This window comes from Podarcis cretensis (assembly GCF_951804945.1).
Source record: "Podarcis cretensis genome assembly, chromosome: 10".
Classification (NCBI taxonomy): Eukaryota; Metazoa; Chordata; class Lepidosauria; order Squamata; family Lacertidae; genus Podarcis; species Podarcis cretensis.
In genome coordinates, this window is record NC_137179.1 from 74,369,150 (window position 1) to 74,396,913 (window position 27,764).

The following is a 27,764-nucleotide window of genomic DNA, read 5'->3' on the forward strand; positions in this document are numbered from 1 at the left end:
TGACTGGACCTAATGGTCAGGGATCCCTTTACCTTTACCTTTAGGCTCCAAACCTCCCTTTGGGGCATATATGTGAATCTAGCATTTATGGATTGTTCTTTATTCTTGTAAGCCACTTAAAATATTTCATTGTGAAAACAGGCTAAAGTGGATACTTTTAACAAGGCAAAGAGTGGCTCTGAACCACTAAACAGGATGCTGGAATTTCTCTCTGACCTTGGCTAAATCTTCCAGTTTGATAGCTTTGAGAGTGCAATCCTGCTTTCCCACTTCTGGGAACTCCATCTATGCCCTGTGCAAAGCTCCCAGCAGGTCAGAGCACTGAAGTACCAATTTACTGTTTTTCACTGCAGTTAACATAATTAAAATGAAAGCCATGACTGACCTATGTTAATCCTCTGTGACTGGGGCCATGGCTTCACGACTGTCTTTGACAACTGCTGTACATCCCATGCTCTAATCTTACTCTCAATTTGAGCAAAAAAAGGGGGGGTTGTTAACATTCAAAGCATGTGTTCAGTTTCTCCAATTTTCACTTTGGTTCATTGTGTAAGAGATTACAGAAAGATACCACATTTTATTTTAATAAACAAAAAGCAGTCTTTCATCTGAATGTCACCAAGCATTTGCCATGAACTAGCTACCTTCCAGGTGAGGACTCCTCTAGGCCTCTATAGTAGATGAGATACAAAGCCCATGAGCAGATGCTGAGGATGCCCTTTGAGGCCCTAACTCAGGGATGCAAAACCCATGCTGTAGGACTCCAATTCCCATCAGCCCTGGCCAACACAACTGCCCTTGGCGACCATCCAAAATTTGTGGCTACCTTGAGCCTAGCCTTCTCAGATTAGCTTCTGTGAGCAGAGACTGCTGGTTCTGCAGCACCTCCTACCAGGAGTGGACATTGGTAATATGCCACAGTGTGCAGGGCCATTTGACACCTTCCTTGCAGCCCTCACAGCACCGCTTAAGCTGGGCTTGGAAGGAGCTGCAAGGCTCTGGAAGGGTCCTAGAGCTCTCTTACCTCCTTCCTAAAACCCAGTAAGCACTTGCCTAGCTTTGGGAAGGAGGAAGGAGGACTCTAGGACCCTCTCACCTCCTTCCTGAAACCGGGCAAACTCTTACCAGGCTGTGAGAAGCACCCTCCTCAGCTGGGCACCCAGTACGAATGCACTGCTCACATTGCCCTAAAACTGCCCCTACTATCTGAAGCTGATATTTAATCTTCCATGTGCCCCCATTTCAGATGCTCCATTGGTCATTCAAGCTGATTTTTGCATGAGCATTTCCATATGCAATTCAACCAGCTGAGGGTTTATTAACTGTGAAATAAAAAAGAAATCCCAACCTGGCCAACAAAGGACTGTTTTTTAATTCTATTTTATTTGTCTGTTTATGTTTACAGAAAGCAGAAGAGTTGTATGATTCAGTCTGAATTAGACTTAGATTAGATTTACTTGCCTTCCAAAGATGGGGAAATCTGTGACCTTCCAGATGGTGCTGGACTCAAACTCCCATCATTCCAGACCACTGGCCATGCTGGTTAGGGCTGATGGGAGTCCAACATCCAGAAGGCCACAGGTTCCCCAACCACGGCCAACTGTCAGCAGCTCTTATGCCATCTGTCATGGATGCTTTACTTGAGATTCCTGCACTGCAGGGGGTTGGACTAGATGACCCTCTGGGTCCCTTTACAATTCTAGGATTCTATTTTCCACTACTGCTGCCTTAAAACCCGCTCTAACTTGACATATCAGAAATTGAGGCCTGGAATTATTTATTTAAAATATGTATACCCTGCCTTTTGTTCCACCAGACTTATCACAGCAGACCTACAGCACAATTTAAAGTACCACAGTAAGAGTAATTTCATAGATCAAAGCAACCACAAACTAAACAGCAGCAGCATGTGCAGCACCAATAATCCACAAGAACTCGGCCCACAGAACCTAGCAGGCAGTAAACCACAACTCCAGAACAGAACAATCTAAAAGATAACTGGGACAGAACAAGACAAGTTTGTCTGGGGTGGGAATTCAATGCTACTACTGAAAAGGCCTCATCCACTCAAGTCTCTGCAGATGACCTGAGTGACTGGGTAGGTTTATTCAACCTTTTGCCATTGAGTTCTGACCCTTCCCCCTTACCAATGAGCCAGTCGTTTCTGAAACTAGCTAGTTGTTATGAAAATAAAGTGGCCAGAGCAATAGGCACTGTAATGAAACTGAATTTCATTTAACATTATTAAGCAGAAACAAGCATGGTGTCAGAGGCTTAGTGCTGTCCAGCTGGCCATAGATAAGACTCCGGGCTCCCAGCCAGTTCCAAACAATTGATTTATTTGACAAAGTTCAAACATACATCTCCAGCGTTTCCATTAACCTCCTTCCCCTTGTTGCTCCCTCTAATGTTACTTCCTCCTTTTCCGCACCCAGCATGCAAGTCTGCGAAAACTCCTCCCCTTACTTCCTCTGTGTACAGCATGACTTGTCCCAGGCTCATCCTCCTCCCCCTCTAGGTCAGACTGACTGTCAGACGACAAGCTGCTGATAATCTCTTTAGGCTCTCTATAACTGCTGGTTTCTGTCCTTTCATCTTTTCCCGTTTGCCTCTCCCTGACACATGGTAACTCTGAAACAAGAAATTTTCTGAGCTTTGCATATACAGGCACTATGATGGTGGACTAAACTGATCATATGAATTACAGTTGCTGAAAACATAGCTGACTGTGGAAGCACTGCTTTTCATTTACATTCTTTCTTTGTAACCTGATAAAGCAATCCACTACTTTGATATTTAGGGAAAGTCATCACCGTTCATATTTGTTTATTTTCATCATTTTCAGGCTTTGTCCCTGTGCAATGCCTAGGGAGTATAATTTACTCTGCCAGTTCCCTTGGCTATGCTAGCGCATGAACTGTTGATGTCACTCACTGACATCTTCCTCAGGGCAACACTACAGGCCACGTTCTTCTCTTGCATCATGTCTCCTCTAGGACTCTGCTCTTAATTAACACTTTGAGACATTTCAGCTCCCAGCAATAATACCCAATGTAGTGATTAGTGATGGTTACAATAGCATGCCATGTCATTCCCGTTTTTAGGAGTCAACAGTGTAGCTGTAGATACACACATGCCTGGATTTCAAATATGAACACCTGTGCATCACTCAATGGCCACTTAGAAAAATCAGTAAGCCAAGCAGGCAGCTCCTAAAAGACACAAATACAGGTAGGAAGCTTGTAAGAACCTACTCAGGTTCAGACGATAACAAGAGAGCATCACAAGCATAACAAAATACCCCAGGGTAGGGCAGCACATTGAGAAACGATGAAGCGTAGTAATGATAAAGAAATCAGCTGGCAAATCAGATGCAGGAAGCACAACATGCCTTAATAGACTGGACCACAGCAGAATGAGAAACAAAACACTCTTAATAGAGCAACCACAGAGACTCCCAAATCAGAAATTAAGAAATATTAGTTTACAAGAATGTGCAGCAAGGAGCAAAGCAACAGGGTTTTGAAGACTTCAGGACACTGCAGTGCGCTGTGCCATATGAGCACCTAAACAAGGGGACACCATGTATACAAGATTAATGATGCAGTTTCCTGGCTCAGAAGTAAGAGTCTTGGTGGCTTGGAATGCTTGCTTGAATCCAAGATGGTCCTTATGGCCCCAGAAATTCTTTTGCTTGAATTTTAGGCTAAGAAGCAGGTATGTCCTCCAAAACTCCCCATCCCATGCATCCATTTACTTTCAGTGGTGCTCCAAAAAAAGTGGAAGAAGAAGTTCCCTCACAGACCCTGGCACCAGGCACCAGATATAAAAAGACCACAGGCAGAAAGACTTCCCTTCCTTGCTCCATTCCACCATTGCCACTGGAGCAGCAGGCAGATAAGTTGTGTGTAGGAGAGAGCCAGGCTTTGGACAGTCTCTGGAAGGGACACATCAGATCCCAGCATGCTCCCAATGACGTGACATGGCAGGCACTGATTTAGCTCAGAAGGTAGCAATAAGCTTCTTTTTGAATTGGGGCAGGAAGAATCTGGATTTCTAAAATTCTGAGCCTGACCAAGCAGAGTTTACTCCATCGCCACACAAAGTTCAGTCTGAATGCTCAGAGCTAGTAACCCTTTACTCCCATGGCATCCTTTGATAAAACCATCCCCATTGTTAGCATGGGGTTGCTGCTGCTGTTTTTGTTCATGAGCAAGTCTCACACTGCCTGTGATTCTCACCCATGGTCTGTCATTGCACCACTGTGTATTTATGCAATACAAGTTATTTTGTAGTGTTGTGTGTCTTTTTAACAGGTTTTTGAGATTTCTGATTAGCATAAAATATATCCATGTCACAAGCATCAATGTAAGGGTATCAAACAACCTCTTTATACTCCTGTTTGCCATCTGGCAAATGGTCCCCAGTCCGTCAATCAACAGCCTAAGCATCTGCCCTCTGCTAGCCAACTAAGAAGTGGATTTTCCATCATAACGTCCCAAGTCATCACGCTGTCTATATCTCATCCTATAAACATCAGGATAACACTGCCCAGGATTTCATAGGAAAAAAACAAACAACAGACAAGCTTCATCAACTGAACATGAAGACTCAAGGGGGCAAAGTTACATTAAACAACAATTCAGAAATATAAACAAGAAAATAACCAGTCTATACAAACCACCAATGCTGTTGATCTGTTACTCAGGAGTTTTTCAATTTCTCGGGCTGCACTTTCTACCAGCTGCCGTGCATTGTTGGCCTCCACGGTATATAAGTCTGTGTTTCGCAGGTATATCTGAACAAGGACAGAAAAATAGGCAGTCAGGCACTGTTATGAGGCTTAGCATAAACAATAGAAAATTCATGGCACATAAGCTGAATTTCTCCCCTACCCGCAAGCAATTTTCATCTGACACTGGTGGTCCTATTAGAATCAAGGTATCATAAGCCCTGCCCATGGGCTATGCTGACCTGGGCTGATGGGAACCCAACAACATCCAGCAGGCCACCAGAAGGTGGAATAAGATGCTATGGTAAAAAATCTCTTTGGTAGGAAACTATTTCTTTGCTCCTTTCATAGACCTATGCTGTTAGGAGAGACATGAGGGAGAATGCCACCTAAGATTGATAGAAAGAGCAGGTTAATTGGGAATAAAATGAGCAAATGCCCCCAGAAACCTGCACACAAGATCAAAAAAAAAAAAAAGGTAAGCCTCAGAATTAATTACAATCAACAGTTTTACTACTGACATCAAGAGGATGTGCACTGCAGTCTATGAAAGCAGATACCTCAAGGCTAAGTAAGTAAATAAATAAGGAAAATGCATTTATCAATTCAACAGATGGCCTGAGTTTACACAAACATTATGCCCCTGCTTAGTGGGTATCACATTGTCTCAAGGGAAGTAAACTCAGGCAGCATAAACACAGGCCTAATTCACTGGCCAACTTCCAGCAGCTTCTGGCACACAATATTTCCAAAAATAAGCAAAAAACCTATTGTGGTTTGGAAACTGTCAACAAACCCAAAAAGCAGCTCCAAGCTTTCCTATTATTTCACTAAGACTTGTCAATCTAGCCCTGACTGAGAGTGGTTTCCCAGCATCTCAGACAGGGGTCTTCCACCCCATCTGCTACTTGATCCTTTTAACTGGAGGTGTCAAAAGTTGAACATGGGATCTTCTGAATACTAAGCAAGTGATCTACCACTGAGTTTTGTTTTATTTTTAACATTGCATATCAAAAGTACATCTAATTCCATCCATCACAACCCTTATTCATTCATTCATTCATTCATTCACTCATTCATTCCCTGCCCATCTGGCTGGGTTTCCCCAGCCACTCTCGGCGGCTTCCAACAAAATATTAAAATGCAGTAGTCCAGCAAACATTAAAAGCTTCCCTAAACAGGGCTGCCTTCAGATGTCTTCTAAAAGTCTGGTAGTTGTTCTCTTTGACATCTGAACTGTGCTCAGAAATGTACTGGGAGCCAATGTAGGTCTCTCAAGACCGGTGTTATATGGTCTCGGTGGCCGCTCCCAGTCACCAATCTAGCTGCCGCATTCTAGATTAATTGTAGTTTCCGGGTCACCTTCAAAGGGAGCCCCACATAGAGTGCATTGCAGTAGTCCAAGCGAGAGATAACCAGAGCATGCACCACTCTGGTGAGACAGTCCTACCTACCTAATACCTACAGCACATTTTTTCAGCACAGCCAGTGGATCTGTTTGTTCAATAACAACTGGCATTAGAAAATAAGGTTGTCAAATGTGCACTATGTTACTGGAGCATAAAAAGCCAGTCAACTTCAAACAAGACTAAGCACTTTGTTTTTTAATTTGTTTTTTGCTAATGACATCCCCAGCTCATCCCACCTTTAACTGGCTTTGCCAATGATCTGCCAGGGTTTTCTTTTTGTCATTTCAATACACACGAAAAGTAGATTTTTTGCCTTCTCCACATTTCCATGCCAAGGATTAACACCACATTGCCTTTTTCCCTTCTTGATATTTCTGCAGTTGGACACTTCTGTGAATAGCAATATTTGCTTTTTATTGGTTTTTAAAAAAATAATACCCCCAGACTGACACCTCAGATCAGGCACAAATATCCTTCCTCCATCCTAAGACAACTTTAGTTTTAAAAAATGAATATAGTGCCTCTGAACAGGTACAAAATCTCCATTCTGAGAACACAGTTTGTTTGTTTGTTTGTTTGTTTGTTTGTTTGTTTGTTTGTGTTTGTTAATAACTTTATTGCCCGCCTTTCAACAATTTAAATTTCAGTATTAAAAGCAGTTAAAAATCCAGCTAGATATATGCAATTTAAAAACAAATTGATTCCCCTCACAGAGCTACAGTTCCCCCAGTACCCTGAGGTGAGGGATTGGCTGTGAAACCATTCTGAGAACTGTAGCTGTGGTTGGAATAGGGGTCTCCTAACAATTCCCAGCACCTTTAAAAAAAACCTACAGCTTCCAAAATTCTTTTGGGGAAACCATGCCCATTGAAAGTGACCTGACACTGCTTTAAATGTATAGTGCAAGTGAGGCATGATATTGTCTTGGTTGCCCTGGTAGATGGCCTATACCAGCAGTTAGGCAGGAGGACTATGACCCTTTCAATATTACCAACCATGGTAACCTTGTGAAACACCTGGGCAGCATGCGGCCAGAAGGAGCCATTATGTGCTGGCTCCTGTCTTTCCTAGGTAAAGGTTGTACCAATACTGTTCCGCTCCATGCCCATTGGCTTCTGGGAGCCAGTGCTATACCCTGTCCCAATATTATTCAACGTCTACAATGTTGGCATCACTGACACTTACCAGGACAAGGCAAGGGCAGGTGCCAGCCAGGTCAGGGCTGCATTATTGTACCAATCCATGATTGCATGGATTGGCCCTGCCCCATTTCCACACCATCCCAGGAAGCAACAGTGACACCAGCATCAGGAGGGCAATTGTGTGGCACCAAGCCAGCATTCTGTCTCCTAATGGTAGAGGTTGGATAGGGGTATGAGTGACATTGATATATTGATGATACCAAAATTTGTTTCTCCTTTTCATTAGATTCCATAGAAGCAGTGAAGGTCATAACCTATTTACTGTGAAGGATAGTATGCGGGTGAGCAAGCTGAGACTTAATCCAGGCAGGAAAGAAGTACATTTGTCAACTAGGAAATCTGATTCAGTTGCACTGCTTGTTTGGGACTTTCCTTGTTTCTGGCTCTGGAGTGATTATGAACACCTTTGGTTGTGCCCTTGGCTGGAGAAGGTAGCCTCAACTGGATTATTATTTTTTAATCACTTGACCATAATTCTGCACCAGCACCAATGGCTGCCAATTTGTTTTGAAGTTCCACTTTGCCTTTAAATCCCTAAACAGTTTGTGACTAGGATACTTTAAAAAGGATATATTTCTCCTGCAAGATGCTGCCAGCATCTCAAAGACCATCAGGGAGGGGGAGGTCCTTTGTGTACCACCACCAAAGAGTGGTTGGAGAATTCATTGGAAATGACTTTTTCTGTTGCAGCAACCAGACTTTGTCCTGAAAGCCCAGATGATTTGTTCTTCAATGGTGTGTCATCAGCTGATAAAAAACAATTCTAATGTGCGAGGTCTTCAGCTTGAGATAGCTGACTGTTTTAATCCTAGTTACAGTATTGTCGGTTTTGCTGCTCAGCTCAGTGATTCTTCTTAAATCTGGATATTTCACTGAAATTTTTTTGAGACTCAAATGCTTATACTGAAACTGTTGTTGGTCACCTTGAAAATTCATGTGAATTAAAGTTCTTTGGGATGAAAATATTTTAAATAACTAAATGTGTTCCATTCTTATGCTTCATACAAAGTAGTCAAAAGGTATCCAAAATTTATTATTTTTCAGCTGCTTCTGTGGTCTAGAGTCTAAAGAACTCACTGGAAGCAGTGTGGTAGTTTTTACCAAAAGCATACAAATTAACAAAGCCTTTATGTAAGTTTTTCAATTAGTTTGCTGTTTTGCTAAAAGCTCTTCAGGTTGATGGTAAAATCCTCCACATTTATAAATCCATTCTCTAAGGTCATCATAAGACCAATTTTATGTCAATATACAAGGATGCTTCCAACTCAGGAGAGAGAGTGCCATTGTTATTCTTCCCTTACTGTTCTTCAAATGCTGCATATTTATTCAAAGTTAATGGCCTGTAATATTTTCTGCATGTTGATACAAAGCTGCACACAATGCGAAAGTGTCTGCCTAATGTGCAAAGAGTTAAGAAGGCTGGCAAACAGCACATCCTTCTACTCCACTGTGTCTTCAAAGACACATTTTACACATCTCTCACAAAGAGCCAATTACCTCACTTGCTCTTAAGGCTACCATGGGGAATTGGGACATTTTCGTATGAATTAAGAGAGAGGCAGATGAGCCATATAACAAGAACACATATATAGTGGTCCCTCTTAATGTTTCACATAAAGCTTCCATTGCTAGGGTCTGAGGTGTCATTGATTTATTTTCCCTACTTGTGATGCTTAATGAAGTTAAAATAAAAATTTCAAACAGCCCTGCAATACAGAGATACACAACTTTTGCTTTGCTTCTGCCCTGTAACCCATCACACACAAAAATGGAATACAAGAATGGCATAACCAAGTCTGAAATAATGCACAAGCCAAAAAGCTGACCAAACGTTAAGATAGCTAGACTATGAGAATGATTTTGTGCGCCCCTGATATGGTATTGTTCAATGGGTGAAGAGATAAAATGAGAGAGTAACAGACATACCCCTTCAAAACATGGCATGATTGGTTGGGGTAAGGAAATAAAAAAAGCTTATTAAAGGCATTGAGGGGTATTTAACTAATATTTATTTACCTGAAGAAAACTTACTGCAATTAATGGGCCTGAGTCATGATCATTAATTTCAGTGGCTCTACTCTTTGTTAAATACCACCCATGAGTTTTAAACATCTCCGTCAAATCTAAAACTTTAAAGTATCAGATGGTGTATTATTGTTTTTTTAAAATGTTGTTTTCTTGTGTTTCATCGTTAAATAAATAGGTTTTTTAAAAAATAAAAATAAAACGTTGCTGAAATGTTAGACTGTTATAGGAGTGGCCCCAAATATTTTGCTTCTTGAGGCAAGAGACAAAATGGCGCTCCTACCTTTCCACATATAGAAGCTGACCATTATGGCAACTGACTCTTACTTTAAAACTGGTGTGGGAGAGCAAGCTAACTTAGGAGGTGTGGCTCTGTCCTTTGACATCTTACTGCTGCCTCCATGCTTTTTGGCAGGCATAGGCAAACTCGGCCCTCCAGATGTTTTGGGACTACAACTCCCATCATCCCTAGCTAACAGGACCAGTGATCAGGGATGATGGGACTTGTAGTCCAAAACATCTGGAGGCCAAGTTTGCCTACATCTGCCTTTTGGCATTGGCCTTCTGAGGCAGTTGCCTCACTCCGCCTCATGGTAAGGCTGCCCCAGTATACAAGTAGAAACATATGCTTCTTAAATATATGACGGTAGACATAACTGAAGGCCTTCTGCTTTACTGACTAATATGTCCTGTACAGTCTGAGATTTGCACAAGGCTCCCAGGAAGCTATCCTGGCAAGGCTGGCTTGCACTGTGCTTTACACAGCTTTAGACATTAACACCAAAAATCATCATGCCTCTTTAAAGACTAATTTTTATGGCACAAATTTTAATGCACTCAGTCCACTACTATAGTCCCCAAGGGCTTCTGTCGTAATAAGGCTTAATCTTTAAGAAGCCATTAAAAACATGCTCTTCCTACAGGAGTTCAAACATAGTCACACCGCTCTGGAAATCCTGTGCACGTGGTGTAACTTTTGTACTAAAACCCCAAGAATTATATATGCTCCAACATACACCACAGATGAAAATAGTGTTTTTATTATTGTGCTTTTGTAACCAGACAAGAGGCCACTGCCTGTGCCACATACAAACTGACAATTATTTTTCTCCTGTTGTATTTAATATATTTTACAACAGCCTAACTTGTACTAGCTTCTGAAGCAGGGAGTGTTTTCTTCAGTTGCCCTAGCCCATCTCCTGGCACATCTAGTAATGGCTTTGGTAAATGGCTGATGAGCTGCCCCTCTGAGATCCTGCTTTCAGGAGGTGGCTGAAACTTGAAGAACAAGTGAGGCATCTAATCATAGCCTGCATTTTTATTAAGGCTTGATCAGGGCCTGTATTTTAAAATGAGCTTAAAGATTTTCAAATGTTCATGCCAGGCAGAAGACCAGCTGCCTAAGAACCTTGGCAAGATGTTTATTCTCCTAGACAAGGGGGCCCCCTGATTTATAGCAGAAAACAATTCTCAAAGTCGTAAAAAGGGAATTACAGGCTGACAGCCAAGGTTACACTGACCCTACATACTACAGAAGATAAAAAAGCAGAGAAAAACATAATTAAGAGTGGGTAAATAGTAAAATAAAACCATGTGCCTCCCATTAAACTTGAGCCATATTTTCCTAAGGTTGAAAGGTCAAGAGCAGTGAAAAAGGCAACTGGCTTGGCTGGAGAAGAGAGGTTTTCTTTCTATCTTATTTTGAGGCTGGAAACTGTTCCTTCCTTTTTTACTTTGAAAAGGTTTATTCTTCTAAAAAGCTATCTATGTTATGTATTAAATATATTGGCTTAAATGTAATTATGCAAAGGAATTAGAAGCTAAGAAATGTTAAATCCTTATGCTAGATTCTTATTTCATATAGTTGGAAGAGATCACAGGGGCCATCAGCCACCAGCCCAGCCCCCCTGCCAAGCAGGAAACATCATTAGAGCACACATATGGTTGTCAGGCCTTTGTTTAAAAGACCTTCAAGAGAAGGAGATCTTTCAATGATGATGTGAACTCAAGATCCTTGACATCTGTTTAAGATAAAAATTTAAGATTAAACCATTTGTTTTGGAGGGCAATAGGGCGAGGTGAGCTGGTAATTAAGGTTCCTTGTTGAGACACATGTAAGATATATTACTACTTATTTGTCATTTATAGATAGAAGAATATATATCTTTTTGTTTCCCATAAAAGGACAAGAGGAAATGGGTGTATCTTTTGTGATTGGTTCTAGCAAACAGCCAATAGGAATTTCAACCAGGCTGATTGGACAGAGGCAGCCACAGGAGGAGCAAGGGGGCTGGATTAAGGAAATATAAGTGCTGGCCAGAATGGCAGGAGGCCAGGCCAGAGCTTGGTAACCATATACCACTGTGCCTCTCATTTATTTGTCTGACAAATAAATTATTATTTTAATTTCTCTATTGCTGCGTTGAATATTTCATTCCAGCTAAGCGTTAACCACAAGCAGGGTGCTACACAAGTGAAGTTGGGATGGTAGAGAATTCTGTCAGAAACAGCAGCAGAAATTCCCACAATCTGCTTATTTGTCAGAAGTGAGGAAAGGAAACCATGCAAGCAAATAAATGCATTAGTGGTTATTTTAGGCCTTAAATATTGCACAAATAATTGTGCTATTTAATGCATTGTTTTTGATGTCTCCCTTCTGTTGAAATGCATTGAAATGAATCACATAATTTAGTACCTGTATGTAAGATTCAGCTACAGCAAATAGCAAGATTAATAATATAGCTTTTAGAAGAAGCCAAATTGTAACAGAACAGAAACAATGCAGACTGTAACAAAACCATGGTGGGACAGAAATCATGGCCTTTTGAGTGCATTTTTGTGTACACTAACAATATGTTAAAATGACATTCTCCTCCCACAATGTAAAAAAATAAAGACAGTTATTTGCCAGGAAGAAATATCAGAAAACCAAGAGTAAGTCTAGAGAATAAGGACCACTGTGTTACATATATGAAATTCACACAGTGGCAGCTTAGGAATTTACTGCATCAGAACATGGAACAAGACAAGGAGAAAGTACTTGAAACTGCATAATCACCTTGCAAAACTGGGGCCATTTTTTGTTAACATTTCAGGGGTATAACTACTGGCATTCCCTGTTCCAAGCATGCCTATGCTGGAGCCTCTTAGGAGCAGACCAGTACTCAGAAATAAGATTTCTGATACTGTGCTTCCTAAAAACAATACTTTCCATTTCAGAATATCTATATACACAATATTTCTCTTTTTCTCCCTTGGGTTTTTTTTTCTGGTGGCTTATTGTTGTTGTTTAGTCATTTAGTCGTGTCTAACTCTTCATGACGCCATGGACCAGAGCACGCCAGGCACTTCTGTCTTCCACTGCCTCCCACAGCTTGGTCAAACTCATGTTCATAGCTTCGAGAACACCATCCAACCATCTCGCCCTCTATTGTCCCCTTCTCCTTGTGCCCTCAATCTTTCCCAACATCAGGGTCTTTTCCAGGGAGTCTTCTCTTCTCATGAGGTGGCCAAAGTATTGGAGCCTCAGCTTCCTGATCTGTCCTTTCTCCCAGTGTCCTGCTGCTTGATAGACAAGACATAATGGATGTACAAAACTCTATAGAAAACTTTGTGCATGGCACATGCCGTCAATCTGAAGAAATAAACCCAAAAGAATAGAGATGGTGGGACATATTTAGAGAAATAAGAAAGATGGATACTAAGTAGAGAGAAGCTTGCTCCTCTAATGTCCCATGGAAACATGGGACACATCACACAGGATTCTGGATCAGGTTCATATAAAGTAGGTCCATGGGTGATTTGTGCACCTTTCATGCTTCCCACCTAATGGGAAATCATGTAGCTCCTCTACTTTAAGATGTCTGTGTTCCAGATGTCAGGGAAGTTCACAGATCCCATTGCAGAAGAAATGTAACATTCTTCTCTTGAGATATTAGAAGGGAAGCACTTTTTAAAAAACTAAATTGAAGGCATGAAAAGAGAATGGTCAAGTCAGTCATACACCTGCTTTCTTCACACTGGTAGAGATGTCTGAAGCTACTTTCAGATACACCCCAGTAAGCTGAAGTGCAAGGCCCTGTCCTCATTTGCTTGAGATACAAATTCTACTGTGGTCTGTATCTTGTGAAACATGAGCCATAGCCCTGCAGCAATTTAAAGTTTTGACATGATTAGACAAGAAAAGATTACATCCCACACAGTTTCCTTTTCATACACACGAAGTCTAAATAAAATGTCAGTAGTTTTCAAAGTATTCCATCTTCTTTATTATTTAAATTAAAACAGACTCAAGAGGGGGAAAGAAAATAACCTCAAAGATAAGCTATAGCTTCTTCACACACTCACACTTCAGTAGCCCCATTTCTGAACGATTATTGTCAATAACGGAGTATACAGATGTCTCCTCATTTTCTTCAGCTTGACTCTATGAAAGGCAGTTTGCTTTTTACAGACAGAGAAGTCTGGAAGATGATAACCACTTGCCAATGGCTACATAATGAGACTACAGCTAAAGCGGGTCTTGAACCCAGGTCTCAAACATTTGATTCCTACTCTTTCTGTACTGGTGTGAGTGACTCTCACACCAGAAACCTCCAAGCCAGACCCACTAACAGAAATGAATGTTGTTTAAGCTGTGACCTGTCTTCAAGTTATATGACTAAGGGGAAATAAAATGCAGGCTGCCAACTGTGCCACTTTGCACCGCTCATGATGACAGCCCTTTATGGAAGTTCTGAGAGAGAGCCTACAGGCCTTGCCATTCCTAGCATCCATGGGTGTAAGCGGAGCCTGTGGTGTGGGCAAGAGCTCTCCCTGTGATTTTGAACCCTGTGTTATAAAGGCTGTGAGTCATGGGAAGAGTCTACACTGGGATAGCTAACATGGCACCTGTCAGATGTCTTCACCAACACTTCTCAGCATCCCTGATCTTGGGCCATGTTGAGTTGGGCTGCCAGCAATTGTAGTCCAAAACATCTAGAGGACTACACATGGACTATGCCTGTTCCCCAAGCACATAGAAGGTCCCCTATTGCAGGTGTTTTTCCAGTGTGTGGGTGACGAGTGGGGCGGTGGGGGATGTGACAGTAGAGATAGGACCTCACTCTCCCCTTCCATGTGATTACAATGACATGGAGCTGAATGCCCCCCAAGAGATGATTTACTCATTGCTCCTGAGATACTATTTTAATACACTGCAAGTAGGGGCTTTTTTGTTATTTTTGGTAAGGAGAAGCATTCAGGCAGATGATCCCTTGCCTGAAGTCCAGTGTGGTCTAGTCTAGCAAAAGTTATTATCCTGACTGCCTGGCTTAGCTCTAGAGCTGAGCCCAGACTGATCTTGCAGCTATCAGCATTCATTTGTGTTTACAAAATGTGTATAAAAAATTCTATTATTAAACCACAACTCTTTTCAAAATCCGATATATCTATGTGTACACACATGCATACACACAAACACAGCTGTGTTGGTTTGCAGGTCACATGAGTCAGTATTAAAACAAACAAACATGTTACTAACCAACTTCTAGTCACTGCTAACCTTGTTCCTGTGCCTCCCTTACACCACATAGAAAAAAGTATGGTAGAACATACATGTTAGAAGCTTTCCAAAGGCTTTTGTGCTAGTTTTCTAAAGGTTAGTAAGGATGAGCACATTTCTTTTGAGTTTTAAAGAAGTTTCATACCTTATGAACAAAGAGTATCACAAGATGTGCAAATCACTTGTGATTCACCCCTCCCCCCCCCCGTTTTTTTCTTTGCTCTTTCAAATGCAAAAATGCAAATGCCAGATGCATGTGGAGAGTGAGCCTCCCCATTCCACAAATTAAAGAGGAAGCAATGAAAAAGAGGGAGCTCAGGTCAAACACTCTTCCTCTGTCACCACTGGTTTGCAATGTCCAAAGCTGCCTTTAGCATCCGTCCTCTGAATCCAATGTTCCTTTCACTCTATGTTTTATCATCTGCAGACAGTTAACTGTATACACTTGCTCCATAGCTCTGGGACTGAACTAACATAATGCCTTGGGAATATCACGCTTGACTTGCTAGTGCAACTCCATATCAAAATGGAAATAGATTCTGGGAGTAGTGTTCTATCCAATTAGGTGGTTTTGCAAGAAGGTTCTATTAAGGGGGTTCAGTTTTCACTCCTGTATTCTAGATTTTTTTCCTCACTCCTGAGTTGCAAAAGAAGGGCAAATTCATCATTTTTAAAGAAGCTATTGTTCCCTTCAAGTGGCTTGACATTTGAGAGCCAAACTACATTAAGGCAGACAGAGTGTAACCTCATTTTTTATTACCCTGTCCAGTAAGGGACTCTAGCAGAGCATGAACATTTAATTACTTTGCATTTTAGACTACACACAATGTTAATTAGATTGAGAGAACACTACAGCAGGCACGCCATGGTAATGGTCAGTTGATGAGTAAAGTCAATAGGATCATATACACAGATCTCAACAGCAAAAGAGTAAACCCAGCTGTCAATCGAGCTTCACATGACTCTGAATTTTGTTATGGAACAGGTTAAAAAATTATGTTACCCTGACTCTTAGGTTGAACACAGATGTTTTGCTTGTTAGAAAGCTTTGGCTAGCCAGTCTATACTAGGCTTCTTTTACAACACCCACCTGTCATAACCTAACATACATGATGTCAGGTGATGGACAGGGGAAGATGGGGCTTATCTAAATAGGTTTATATTCAGAGTTTATGCAAGCGCTATCTGTATAATGACTTTGATGGACGCTGCTTGAACTGGACTACGTCAGCCCTGGGTAGCTTGCGCGCAGCCTTCCCCATCAACCCTAACCATTGAGGGTACCATGCTTGCTGGGGCTGATGCTTGGATGTTCAACAGCATATGGAGAGCACACAGCTAGGAGAAGGTCACTATAAATCCATCTGGCTTCATCCTAAGGGGTTGTGGAGAACTAGAAAGAACCAGATTACCAGGAAATTTTTTCCATTTGTATTGATGTAAACCTCCAGAATGTATTTTGTATAGCTAACTATTTAGCTCTATCCCCAGTGTATGTTATCTTATTGCTATAGCTAGTGGCTGATGCAAATAAAGTTCCTATCTATTTAACAAGCACAAAGTTGCATCTGGATCTTGTGACTGAGCATTGCTTACAGGATTCACAGTGCAGATGCCTACATGCAACTGACAAACTGCCTGTTTACAGCTCTCTGGAAGCCATTGCAATGAGGCCAACCCCTCCAAGCAAGGGCTGCAGGATTTTATTTTGCCAAGGGGTGACTTCTCTTCCAACATCCACATGGGAATCCAGAGACAACACGCAGGTCCCATTCCACTCGCACAATGACTGACAACCACACACCTTGTCATGTCCTCTGCAATCAGGAAGTTCTTCCCTTCCACAAAGTGCTTCTAACATTCCTCCTATGAAATCAGTAACAGAGTTGAATTACTGCGAAAGACTTGCTCTCCTTTCAGAGGAATGCCTTGTAAATCTATGACAATCTGGGCATTTCTAGCTCACTGCAGACACCCCCGCATTTTTTTCCAGTCACCATTTACAGCATTTCACATTTACCAGACAGGCAGTATAATGAAAGGAGTTTTTGCTGCTGTGAGAAGCAGTAATAAGCCCATGCCTTTTGCACCTGATTAAATATTAGCTTTTCCTAACAATAAGCAAGTCTGACTAAACAAAGTCAGACGACAGTAAGTCAATTAATGAATATGCAGCAACCTCCTTTATCAAGTTAGCTTTAGAGGAAAGAAATATAATAGGAAGAGCTGTTATGTGCTCCAGGCCATTCTTTGCATACAGCACACAATGCATTAAATTATTTGTGCTCCTGAAATTTTAGGCTTTCAGTTTCTTTTATTTTTTTTTAAAGGAGGAATCCACATTTGTTTTCACTGTCACAGTTTGTGTTGGAAAAACCCCTTTGGTGTTGGATTGTGTGTAAGTGGGCAGGGGGGAATGCTGGCTAATGCGAAGCGCTCAAAAATGAAAAATAAGTGGAGGGTACAGATGGTGTCTTCCACAGGACATCTGTGCCATCTGCACCTTGCTGCTTCTGCCCATGACTTTCAACTTGTTAGCAGCAATAGAAGCACATGCAATATGACACTAGGCTCCAGAATGCAGGGACAGCCCAATACATTTTGCTACTTGAGGATAGTAGGGAATGCCATAGGGAGCACACTGCTCCACCAAGGCTCCTACGATGCAACTGCTGTTCAAGAGAAGCTACTGCCCCATTTGCACCAGGGCTGTGTTCCAAATCTGAAACTGAGCCCTAACAGTGTTGGCTTTTTGCTCTCCGAAAAACTCCTTAGTGGAACGAGACTGTCCACCATTTACTAGGTGCCCATTTGTGAACCTCCTCATGCACTACATCCATGTAATTGTCACTTACTTGAGCAAGTTCATCCACCCCACTCGCTGTTTTCACCAGCCTTACTAGGTCTTCTTGCATCTTATCCACCCACCGCTTTATCCTACAGAAATAAAAAAGAAGGAGAAAAGAGACGTCCCATTAGATCAAAGGCAAATAGCTAGGATGATCACAAGCATAAATAGAGGTTGACAGAATGTCTTCCATGTGGCAGACTGATGCTGAAGTCCCTTTGATATTGCTGTGAATCTGCTCTACTCATACTTTTCCACACCATTCTCTTCCTCGCTTGCTCTCATGGAAACTCTTGGCATATTTTAGATTTAACTTGGTTAGGAGGAGCCTCCTGTAAACATTCTGGCACTGAGAAAGGAGTAAAACAAACAAACAAAAATCACCCAACCAAAGTCTGATACATAAAAATACCATACTGCCTCCAACTGCTTAACAACAGTTATAAAAAAGTAACACACATTTTGCCTCTTGGGAAGTGTTATTAAAAAAAACCTAAACCCTCTGTATCTTATACTATTTTCTTTTGCTGATTACATTTTTAAAAAGCAAAACACCCAAACATGAGAGTCACTAACAACAACAAAAAGCATTTTCCAGAAAGAATATTCTCATATTATGCATTTTATCCCAGTAGAGAGAGAGAAATGCAAATAGTGCAAAATATTTTGTTATCTGGCTATTCCTATGGCAAAAAAGCAAAATCACATATTCTTCATTTTGCTATGCAAGGGAATGGATTTGGAACTTTGGCTTGTTAACATGGATTCAGGGGGAGCTAATATATGTGAATCAGAGAACATACACACAGTTATACTAGACAAAATGAACTCAGATGATCACAGATAAGAAAACTATTAGTATTCTTTTTAAGATACTATATTTGTATATTATTTTCCCATTCTTAAAATCCCTTAAAAGGGTATTACTGAAAATGAACTTGAGTTGCTTCCAGGCACCTGTGGTCTCTCATGGCTGTTTTTCAAATGCCAAACTAAGTTTGGATGTATTTACTATTGATCAATACACACACAAACACATATATGTCTATACACAGAGAGCTAAGTCGACAGTATACCACTTGGGATGATGTAATACATTCTCCTTATTAGAAAAAAAAAATCTAATCAAGGATTCCATGCTTTACTGAATTTTCGTTTCTTACATGTGTCAAGAGTGGGGGAGAATAGGAAGGGAAGAAAACAAGAGCCCTCTGGCTGCCAAAATGCTTGTCTGGTGTTTCGTTGAATGCTAGCCTGTGGTGTATTTCTGCCTGACAGCTGCTCATGGTCAGAGTTTATTTAACAACAAGAAAAGTGTCACACCAAACGTGAAGTCTGGGGCCTTAAGGAGACAGCTCTGGGTTTCTTTGATGCTGTTTAGGGCATCAACAAAACAAAGGTTCAGGCAAAAGGGTTTTTTTCTTGACTGTTCAAGCAGAACATTAAACTGCAATGAAAACCATGTCAAAAAGAGAGGAAGCCCATGGGATTTGCATTATGCCCAGGAGAGGGAGATGGCATGTTAAATGACAACAGCTCCTCCCACCTCTGCCCCCTCCAGCTCTCTGCCCGTGCAAATTGCTGGTGAGTTTTTAAGATTCAGATGAGCTGCTTTTGTCTCCTTACGCAGGTTGTGTTTACACCATTTAAACCACATTGCTTCCCCCAAAGAACCCTGGGAACTATAGTTCACTCCAGAGAGAGCTGCAAAATCACAGTACCCTTACAAGCTACAGTTCCCAGGATTTTTTTTAATTTTTTTTTTGGGGGGGGGAGTCATGTACTTTCAATTTATAGTGCATGCATGGTCCTTGATGCTTCTGTGCTCAAGAAGAGGGAGTAAGCATTTGCTGGGGGGGGGGAGGCATGTCTGTTGGTTTTTCTTAATTTGTCATGCACAGTAACCCTTATTGCAACCCAGAGAACTACAGTGTGCCCAGGACTTTTTTTTTTGTTTATTTCTGTCAATAGCGGCTACCACCAAGGCCACCATTTCAAATACAGGTAAATCACATCTTACGCTGATTATATTTATGTGATCACAGCTTTGCATGGGGAGGGGGAATAAATAAATAAATGGAGAGTGGAGGAAACCCACTCTCCATTTATTTATTTCCCACACACAAACCTGCACACAGCTGCCATGGTGAGCTTTTCCAGCTTTGGGAAAGCAGCAGGAGGGCTCTAAAATGCAGCCAGAAGCCTTGCGTGGCCTTCCCAAAGCCAGGCAAGCAGCCCTCCACCTCATGGGGAAAGACAGGGCCTTTTAGGCTTCCTGCCTTTTAGGCTCACACATGGACGCCCCAGAACTGAGCCCTTGCATAAGACGCGAGATACCTGCATACAAAGGAGAATGAGGGGAGAGATTACATGAGGAAATGTAAAACTGCGGGAAGTTGAATGTAGCAGTTTTACTCTTGTCATTTTTCTTAAATCTCACTCAACCAGTATTAACAAAGCCCCCACAATTAAATATAATTTTTGTGTTATAGTGGTTGCCAATTCACTTCTGAGCTATTTAGGCTCCTGGCAGGCCTTGCCCTTCCATTGAGTAGAGTGAAGCAACCACCTCATGCATCTGATGTAGAGTGTTGTGACAGGGCAACAAATAAAATATTTCCTTTTACAATAAACTAAATGTGGGAATTTCTGCCTTGACTGCCAAGATATCTTGGGCTGCACATTGGATACTCATACTCTGTACCTTGGCTGGAGTGGGACATTTGCTCTTCTGCACAGCATTTTGATGGCTGTGCTCTGTGGCTAGTTTCTGCATTAAGACTTATTGTGTTACTTTATTTATTATTTCATCTAACATGGGGAAGGTTAAAAAATGGTCACCACTTTATTTAGCTTTGTTTAAAAAAAGTTTTCCTGTGCAATTTCATTCTCACTGATGCAAATACTCTGCATTTTGTAACATGAGTGTATATATCCTTGTATCATTTCTTCCTCTTTTCATATGTCAAAGCCCCTTGATTCTGTACATTTTCTTGTTATAATTTGTTTTAGAAGCTGTCTCATGCCTAGAAGTCTAGAAATACTTTGTTTAATGTGAGAGACAAGAGAATCATGGGTATTCAACAACATCTTTCTCTTCCTTTCATTCTGTTGGTTCCACTTTACCAGACAAACAAACAATCCCCAAATGAAGGACAGTCTATCCCAGGACAATTCAAAAGAAAGGAAATGGTATTTTCAGAATTAAGATAAATGAGATTTGAGTCAGTCATATATTAGCAGTGCAAAGTCATTTTCCCCTCCTGCCCAGAATGGCCTTTAGTATGAGAGTCAAATATTTCTTTAAAAGAAAAAAAAACTTAATAACATGCAACAATGAAAGTAGTACACGAAGGGACAATGTGCCCAGCTGCACAACTACCACAGACACCATGGTCCCCTGTCCACAGGATATGAATATCTAAAACTCTGAAAGAAAGACCAGAGACTGTGATTAGCAAGCATAGCTAGAGGCAGGAGACAAAGGGGAACGCGAAAATTCAGGGATTACATTCTCCCAGGGATAGATCAGGAGCAGGCATCATACTCATTCGTGTATTGCTTCAGTTTCTGAGGGTGTGTTTTTTGTTTTTTACACAGGGCTTAATTTGACATGGGATATAGGGATTAGGATAGGGTTTGTCTGAGAGACTTAGGTCAAATCTTAGTTGAAGATCCGCTCTGAGGAGACTGTCAATAGCTAGAGGAAGGGGCCTCGTAGTTTAGATAGTGTCTTGGGAAAGTATACAGACAAAAGTAAAGGGGAGGCTGAGGCTGAGTCAGCAGAAGCAGAAACTGTGAGAAAACAGTCTATTTGGGTCTCATTCCAGTAAGGGGAGAGGTCTTCTAGAAGGAGAAGACTCCCAAACCAGTTAAAAGGAGTGAGGTGATCCTCTAGGTGTGATATATTAATTGGAATACCTCAGGAGTGGGATTGTTAAGAGGTTGGGTAACTGACAAAAAGTGCCCCTCAGTCATGAACCAGAGTATTAAGTTGTGAAGGAAGCTGTGCTGCGTCAAAAGTATTTAATACCTGTCATAACTATGTAAAATGGGAGTGAAGTAACAGAAACTGAGTTAAGCATTTTGCCACTTATTATAGAAACTGAACATCTACCTGAAGTGTAACAACTGATTTTTAGCAACTGAAGTTTAAGGGAAGCCATGCATTTTCTGCTTTGTTTTAATGTCTGCAACATCTTTAGATTTAGTGTAATTAATAAGTTAACCGTTTCTCGAAAAAACACAACTCCTGACCCATCTTTGTTTTACCAACTTTGCACTGTAAATAAAACCTTGTGCCAAAGACACCAAATCACTAAGTTTTCCCTCAAACACAGACCAAAAGATAACCTGTGGTGGTTATGATGGGATATGTATGTAGTTTTGGATCCGCTACATAATTGGTCTACAGTGGTGGGATCCACTACAACTGTGTAGACCCTTTGCCACTTCGCTCTTCCCTCCTGGCAAAAAACAGCAACCCATCTGCCGAGAGGCTAGTATAGCAGGTCCACTTCACCTGGCAAACTGCTTCCGGGCAGACAAAATCTTAAAAAGGAGAACTTGTAGCACATCTTCAAGTCATGAAGCATTTCTCTCTCCATCATCACACTTCAAATTGTAGACATACATACTAGCAAACTGTGTGCTGATTTCTGTTATATTTGCCAGAGGAGGATGAAGAAGAGAAGGAAATCCTAAATATTATCCCTTTGTTTGTTGAATTATTAGCATATTTTAAAGTATGAAAGTGGTCTAAAGCTTATGAGATTCCTCAAGCTCAACCCAGAAAAGGGAAAAAAAGATATATTGTGATCAGTGCCTTTTGGACACTTCAAAATAAGGCTTCCTAGTCTCAAAAATGAGAGTCTGCTATTGCTCAAAGTTTGGTAGTAAAGAGAATCAAGACATTCTATATAGAACTCAGGATCTCTCCCAACACCATGAGATTAAAGTCTTTTAAGCATTAGTTTGCATATTGGCTAATTTACTTTCCACTATTATGCATAAAAGAAAATTTTCATTTGCAGCTGTGCATTAAGTGAAATGAAAATGTCTCCTTATAGAAATTAATGTTAGGTCATTATTTTAATACTTTCTCTCCATTTTTCCTCATTAAATTAATAGACACATATGTCTAGCACAAAATAATTTGGATCATGTGTTGACATAAATATAGAGAGCTGTACACATCATAAGAAAAATTAATAATTTAAGCAATTCAAGAAGATGACTGTGATAAAGCAGTTAAATGAGAAGTATCTCACAGAAAAGATACAAGACTTAATTAAGTTAGGGTTCATTGATTGCCATTGTTTCCTGGAGGTGTTTCATTAAAGGCTCTTAAAAATGGCTATTTATTGCTTATACCAAGTAAATTAATCAAATGCTCAAATCAAGCTTTTACTGCTACGCTCTAAAACTCAGTTATTACCACTCATAGTTAGACTCCTGGAAATTTATCATGCATAATGAGTTTAAGAAAACTTTTGTAGTACTTTGTTTAAAAAAAAACCCAGAGTAAGATTGAGCTCTTATTCATCTTGTTTATATTTAAAATAGTTCCTGGCACATGAAACAAAACATAAGGCCCAAATTCTTAACCTAGTCTGTTAGCTGCAGTTTTATTTTTAGCACAACATGGACTAGCTCCTAATAGCAACATAATCCAACTTTGGTTGAGTCTTCATGAAACAAACCAGTACAGTGGTACCTTGGGTTACATACGCTTCAGGTTACAGACTCCGCTAACCCAGAAATAGTACCTCGGGTTAAGAACTTTGCTTCAGGATGAGAACAGAAATCGTGCTCTGGCGGTGCAGCGACAGCGGGAGGCCCCATTAACTAAAGTGGTACCTCGGGTTAAGAACAGTTTCAGGTTAAGAATGGACCTCCAGAACGAATTATGTTCTTAACCCGAGGTACCACTGTATTTACATATTTCAAAACCATGAGTTGAGTTAACCAGAAAAAAACTTTTGCTGCTTGAACAGAAGCAAAAGAATTCTGTATTAATTTTCCTTCCTCTTGCTTTTCCCTATCTAATCCAAAAACAGTGCAGTTTTGAAATTAGTGAGTCAAATGAGTGCAGTTCAGAAAGTTTTCGTCCACCATCTTGATTCAAAATAGCATCCAATTGTATCAAAAAATATAGAGGAAAACCTGTGCCTTGACTGTAGGTACCATCATGCAAAATTTGGTTACGATAACATGAATATCCAAATGCATAATGAACAACTTTCCCAAATATAAAGTAAATAAGATATAAAGTCAGTTCTTTAGAACCCTTTTCAGGTGTTAAATATTCATGTGAGCAGGGCCAAAAATACTAAACTCCATCCCAAGTTGGAAGGTGAAGTTCTGAAATAGGGAACTCTCTGTACTCATAGAGGGCTCTCCATGCAATTTAAACCCTGGAATATCAGGCTTCAAAAATCACATGGAAGCCTCCACAATCACAGGAGCTCCCAAATTCAGAAATTTGCCCACCAGTTTGTGGTAGGTGATGGAGGGGAGGACTCTATTGTGTTAATTTCCTCTCTTCAGATTGCCTGAAGAGGGCTAAATTTCCACCACAATCAATACTATCAAGAAACAGAATACAGAAAGTAGATCAAAGGGCAGTAGGAACAGGCTTGATTCATAGTGACTTGCATTAAATTCTAGTGAGACAATGTATGCAGATTGCAACTGGGACACAGCTGAGGAGTGAAACCTGCCACTTGCCCCAGACACTGGGGTCACAGAGGGCAGGGAACAGACATAGCTTAATGCTACCCCTGAGGTCAGTATTTTAATACGTACCAGAGTCATGAACCATGTTTGCATCTAAAATAACTGAATACTAAATACGGTAGTAGAGGAAGGAGAGGGGAAAGGATGCTTGGGCTATAATTGTACCGCAGATGAACTGGCTTCAGTGGGCTGATAATCAAAGCGGGACACTTTAAGGGCTGACATATAAAACAGAATGTCAGTATCACATCCTGTATCTGTCACAAGTTCACCACCTACATCTCCACCCCCACAATCCAGTTCAAAGCACTTATAGTGGGGTTCATGCTAAGTGCTCTGCCTTTCTGATGTCTCTTCATAGAGGTAATTGTAAACAGGTAAGTAAGCAACCACAGGATCACAGAACCAGAATGCAGGATTCCCATTGTCTGGCTTCTGGCAACAACTAGGCAAATCAAAGCACTGGAATAAGGTTCTTTCTTCCCCATCACTGAATACAAGTCAATGCCTATACTTGCATGGGTAAACCAAACATATATATTACCACAATGGCTAGGCAAAGCATGATGAATGCTAAGTAAGCAAGGACGCAGGATTAACTTGCATGCCCATTTCATGGATTGGCAAATGCTTCTTGAACCATCCTGCAAATAGCAAGTATAGTTGAGGCAGCCAGTATGGCTGTTGGATATGTTGATTTTGCAGAGTCCCAAGCACAGCGGAATGATGAGGAGTACGTGCCACATACTCTATATTACTTTATTTACACTTCAAAGCTGGTAGATTACAGAAAAACATCTTGCCTCTGCCGGAGCAGAGAAAGCATCCTCTCTCCTCTAAAGCACGGAGAGAACACTGTGAGAACAGTGAAAAACAGGAAACCAGTGTACGTCACATCCAGTCTCCTTTCCTGTGAGAAACTCCAACAGCAACTCTGACTGGAATGTAAACATTGTCTTGTGACAAGCATTTCGCTGCACAGTGAAGAGAGCAGAAACCAACAGGAGAAGCCTAAGCTCTCCTTATGTAAAAGAAAAATGTCTTGCACCCATATGCACAACTTTCCGTAACTTTTGCAGAGTTCCACACAAGCGGTGAGAAAAGATGTTCTCCACAAGACATCATGCTCTGCCATGAAGGAACCAGCACTGACAATGCCATCAGGACCCAGAACACGCGTTACATTTTCACCTTGCATCAATGCATATTCCAGGCACAGTGCCCTGCTATTATGGATCATTGGCAATTTTAATTAACTTTTTTTTAAATGCAGCATTTTTGCTTACACTTTGGAGAGGAATAACTTGCTGGCTACCAGATCCATAGTGCAGGTTTTTACACAAACAAAAGCAACAAAGCAGAATCATAATCAAACAGAGGAAGAAAAGGGGTGGGGGTGAGAAATGCCCACAGTTCCCATCCCATATCCCCAGCAACCAATATTCACACAATGGGAGGGAGGACATTCTAAGAAACACAAAGACTCCCCTCTGTGATTTAGAACCTACATTCCTAATCCCACTGACCTGGGACTATGCCCCATTCAATTAAGTAGGAATTACTTTTGAGTACATATGGTTACGATTGGGCTGAGAGTAATTAAGAACGCAACACATGGGCCACAGGGGTGGCCCTGTTCTCTTCTCCTGTACTACTCTGGGCACATGGAAGATCACATCTAAAGTGGGCTAGAGATTCAAACAGACCCTTCACACAGTTTTTATTTATCTCATTGTGAATCAGATCAATAACCAGCTCCTTCTGATACAAAATCCTAACTGCATACAACATCAAGTTACCCTCAGACTGTGTGGTAGAATTCTCACACAACACTAATATCTCAAAGTACCGTTATCAAAATGCAATGGCAGAATAAATCTCATTTAATAGGACTTTGTGAAATAAATGCACAGCTTTGTTAAAGCACTTTAGGCATGAAAGGGTATTATCAGCTGTGTTTAACCTCTGAGGTTCACATCCTGACTCATTTATAGCAAAATGAATTTCCCCCAAAACTAATAAGCATTACATTTTAGCCTTAGAAAGAGAGAGAAAATCATAATGACATTAAAATATGGCAGATCAGATACTGGTAAAGAAGAGATTAAAGGTTTAAAGAAAAGAGGATTTATACAAATGAGGATAAAAATTAGAGGTGCATGGAATATTTAAATATCTGTTCCCAAGGCTATTTTGATTGGCCTTGGCAAAAATTCTGCTTAGGTGACACAATGTTCTTCTTTACTATAAGTTCTCTAACATACACTGTATTTTAGTTATTGTTCCATATGCAAGGAAGTGAGTGGAAGAGAAGAGCCTAAACCTACCAGGGCTCAAATCTATGAACTCCAGCAGGGATGGGCAATCTGAGATCCTCAGTATGTTGTCAGGATTCCATCTCCCAGCAAAACCAGCAAGGATAGTCAATGATCAAGATGGCAGCTGCAGTGTGGACTGGTCCACCAGTTCCCCACCAGTCAGCGACAGCCTCCATTGATAACTTTTGACACAGACTGGCTATTCCTGAACATAGTGTGTTTTCACAACTTACACTGAAGACCTGCTGAGGATATGGCAGTGATCTTCTAACTACAGCACCATGTACTCATCCACTTGTTCTCCTTGACAGCTCTTCATGGATGGCATTCACTATATCAAAGCCAGTGAGGCATAAAGGTGCGAAAATTGGACTATGACCTGGGAGACCAGGGTTCAAATTCCTACTTAGCCATGAAGCTTTGGGTGACTTTGGGTCAATCTTCACCTCTTAGCCTAACTTACCTCACAGGGTTGTTTTGAGGATGGAATGGGGGGGGGCATGTACACAACCTTGAACTCCTTGGAAGATAAACATGGCATATAAATGAAATAAATAACTGCACCAGAATTACCAAGGGATAACTACCACTACAACTAGCATCAACCAGAGTTTGCAAACAGAGTTCTAAATCTTGTTTCAATCCCTTGTTTAGAAATGCATTTCCCTTCACTAATGAAACATAAGGGTTGGGCTAGAATTGTGAATAATAATATTCAGAGGTACTCCTTTCTCCATCCCCTCAAACAATTTCCACCCCGTACACCCAAATTTACTTTTCCACATGAGCATTACTTTAAACACAAATTTTGTGGCAGTAGTAAGTTGTTTCACTGCTTAGGTTGACATCAAGGCAATCTTTTAAAGGCTGCTTCATTTCTCATTCTAAACACTAGATAAAATGAGAGGGCTTGAAAAATTGACAAACATTTCACTTTTCACAGTAAGACA

The 27,764-nt window shown here is 40.9% G+C and overlaps 1 protein-coding gene across 5 annotated transcripts in view; it reads right to left on the reverse strand.

The window, feature by feature from the left end:
• Nucleotides 1-27,764, reverse strand: part of CACNA2D1 (calcium voltage-gated channel auxiliary subunit alpha2delta 1) — a 404,289-nt gene that overhangs the window by 319,611 nt on the left and 56,914 nt on the right. For all 5 annotated transcript variants that reach the window (XM_079993561.1, XM_079993559.1, XM_079993562.1 and 2 more), the window contains exons 2-3: nt 17,766-17,847; nt 4,682-4,798 (exon numbers count right to left, since the gene is read on the reverse strand). In XM_079993561.1, coding sequence (XP_079849687.1) covers nt 4,682-4,798; nt 17,766-17,847 — 199 coding nt within the window. The remainder of the gene's footprint in view (nt 1-4,681; nt 4,799-17,765; nt 17,848-27,764) is intronic.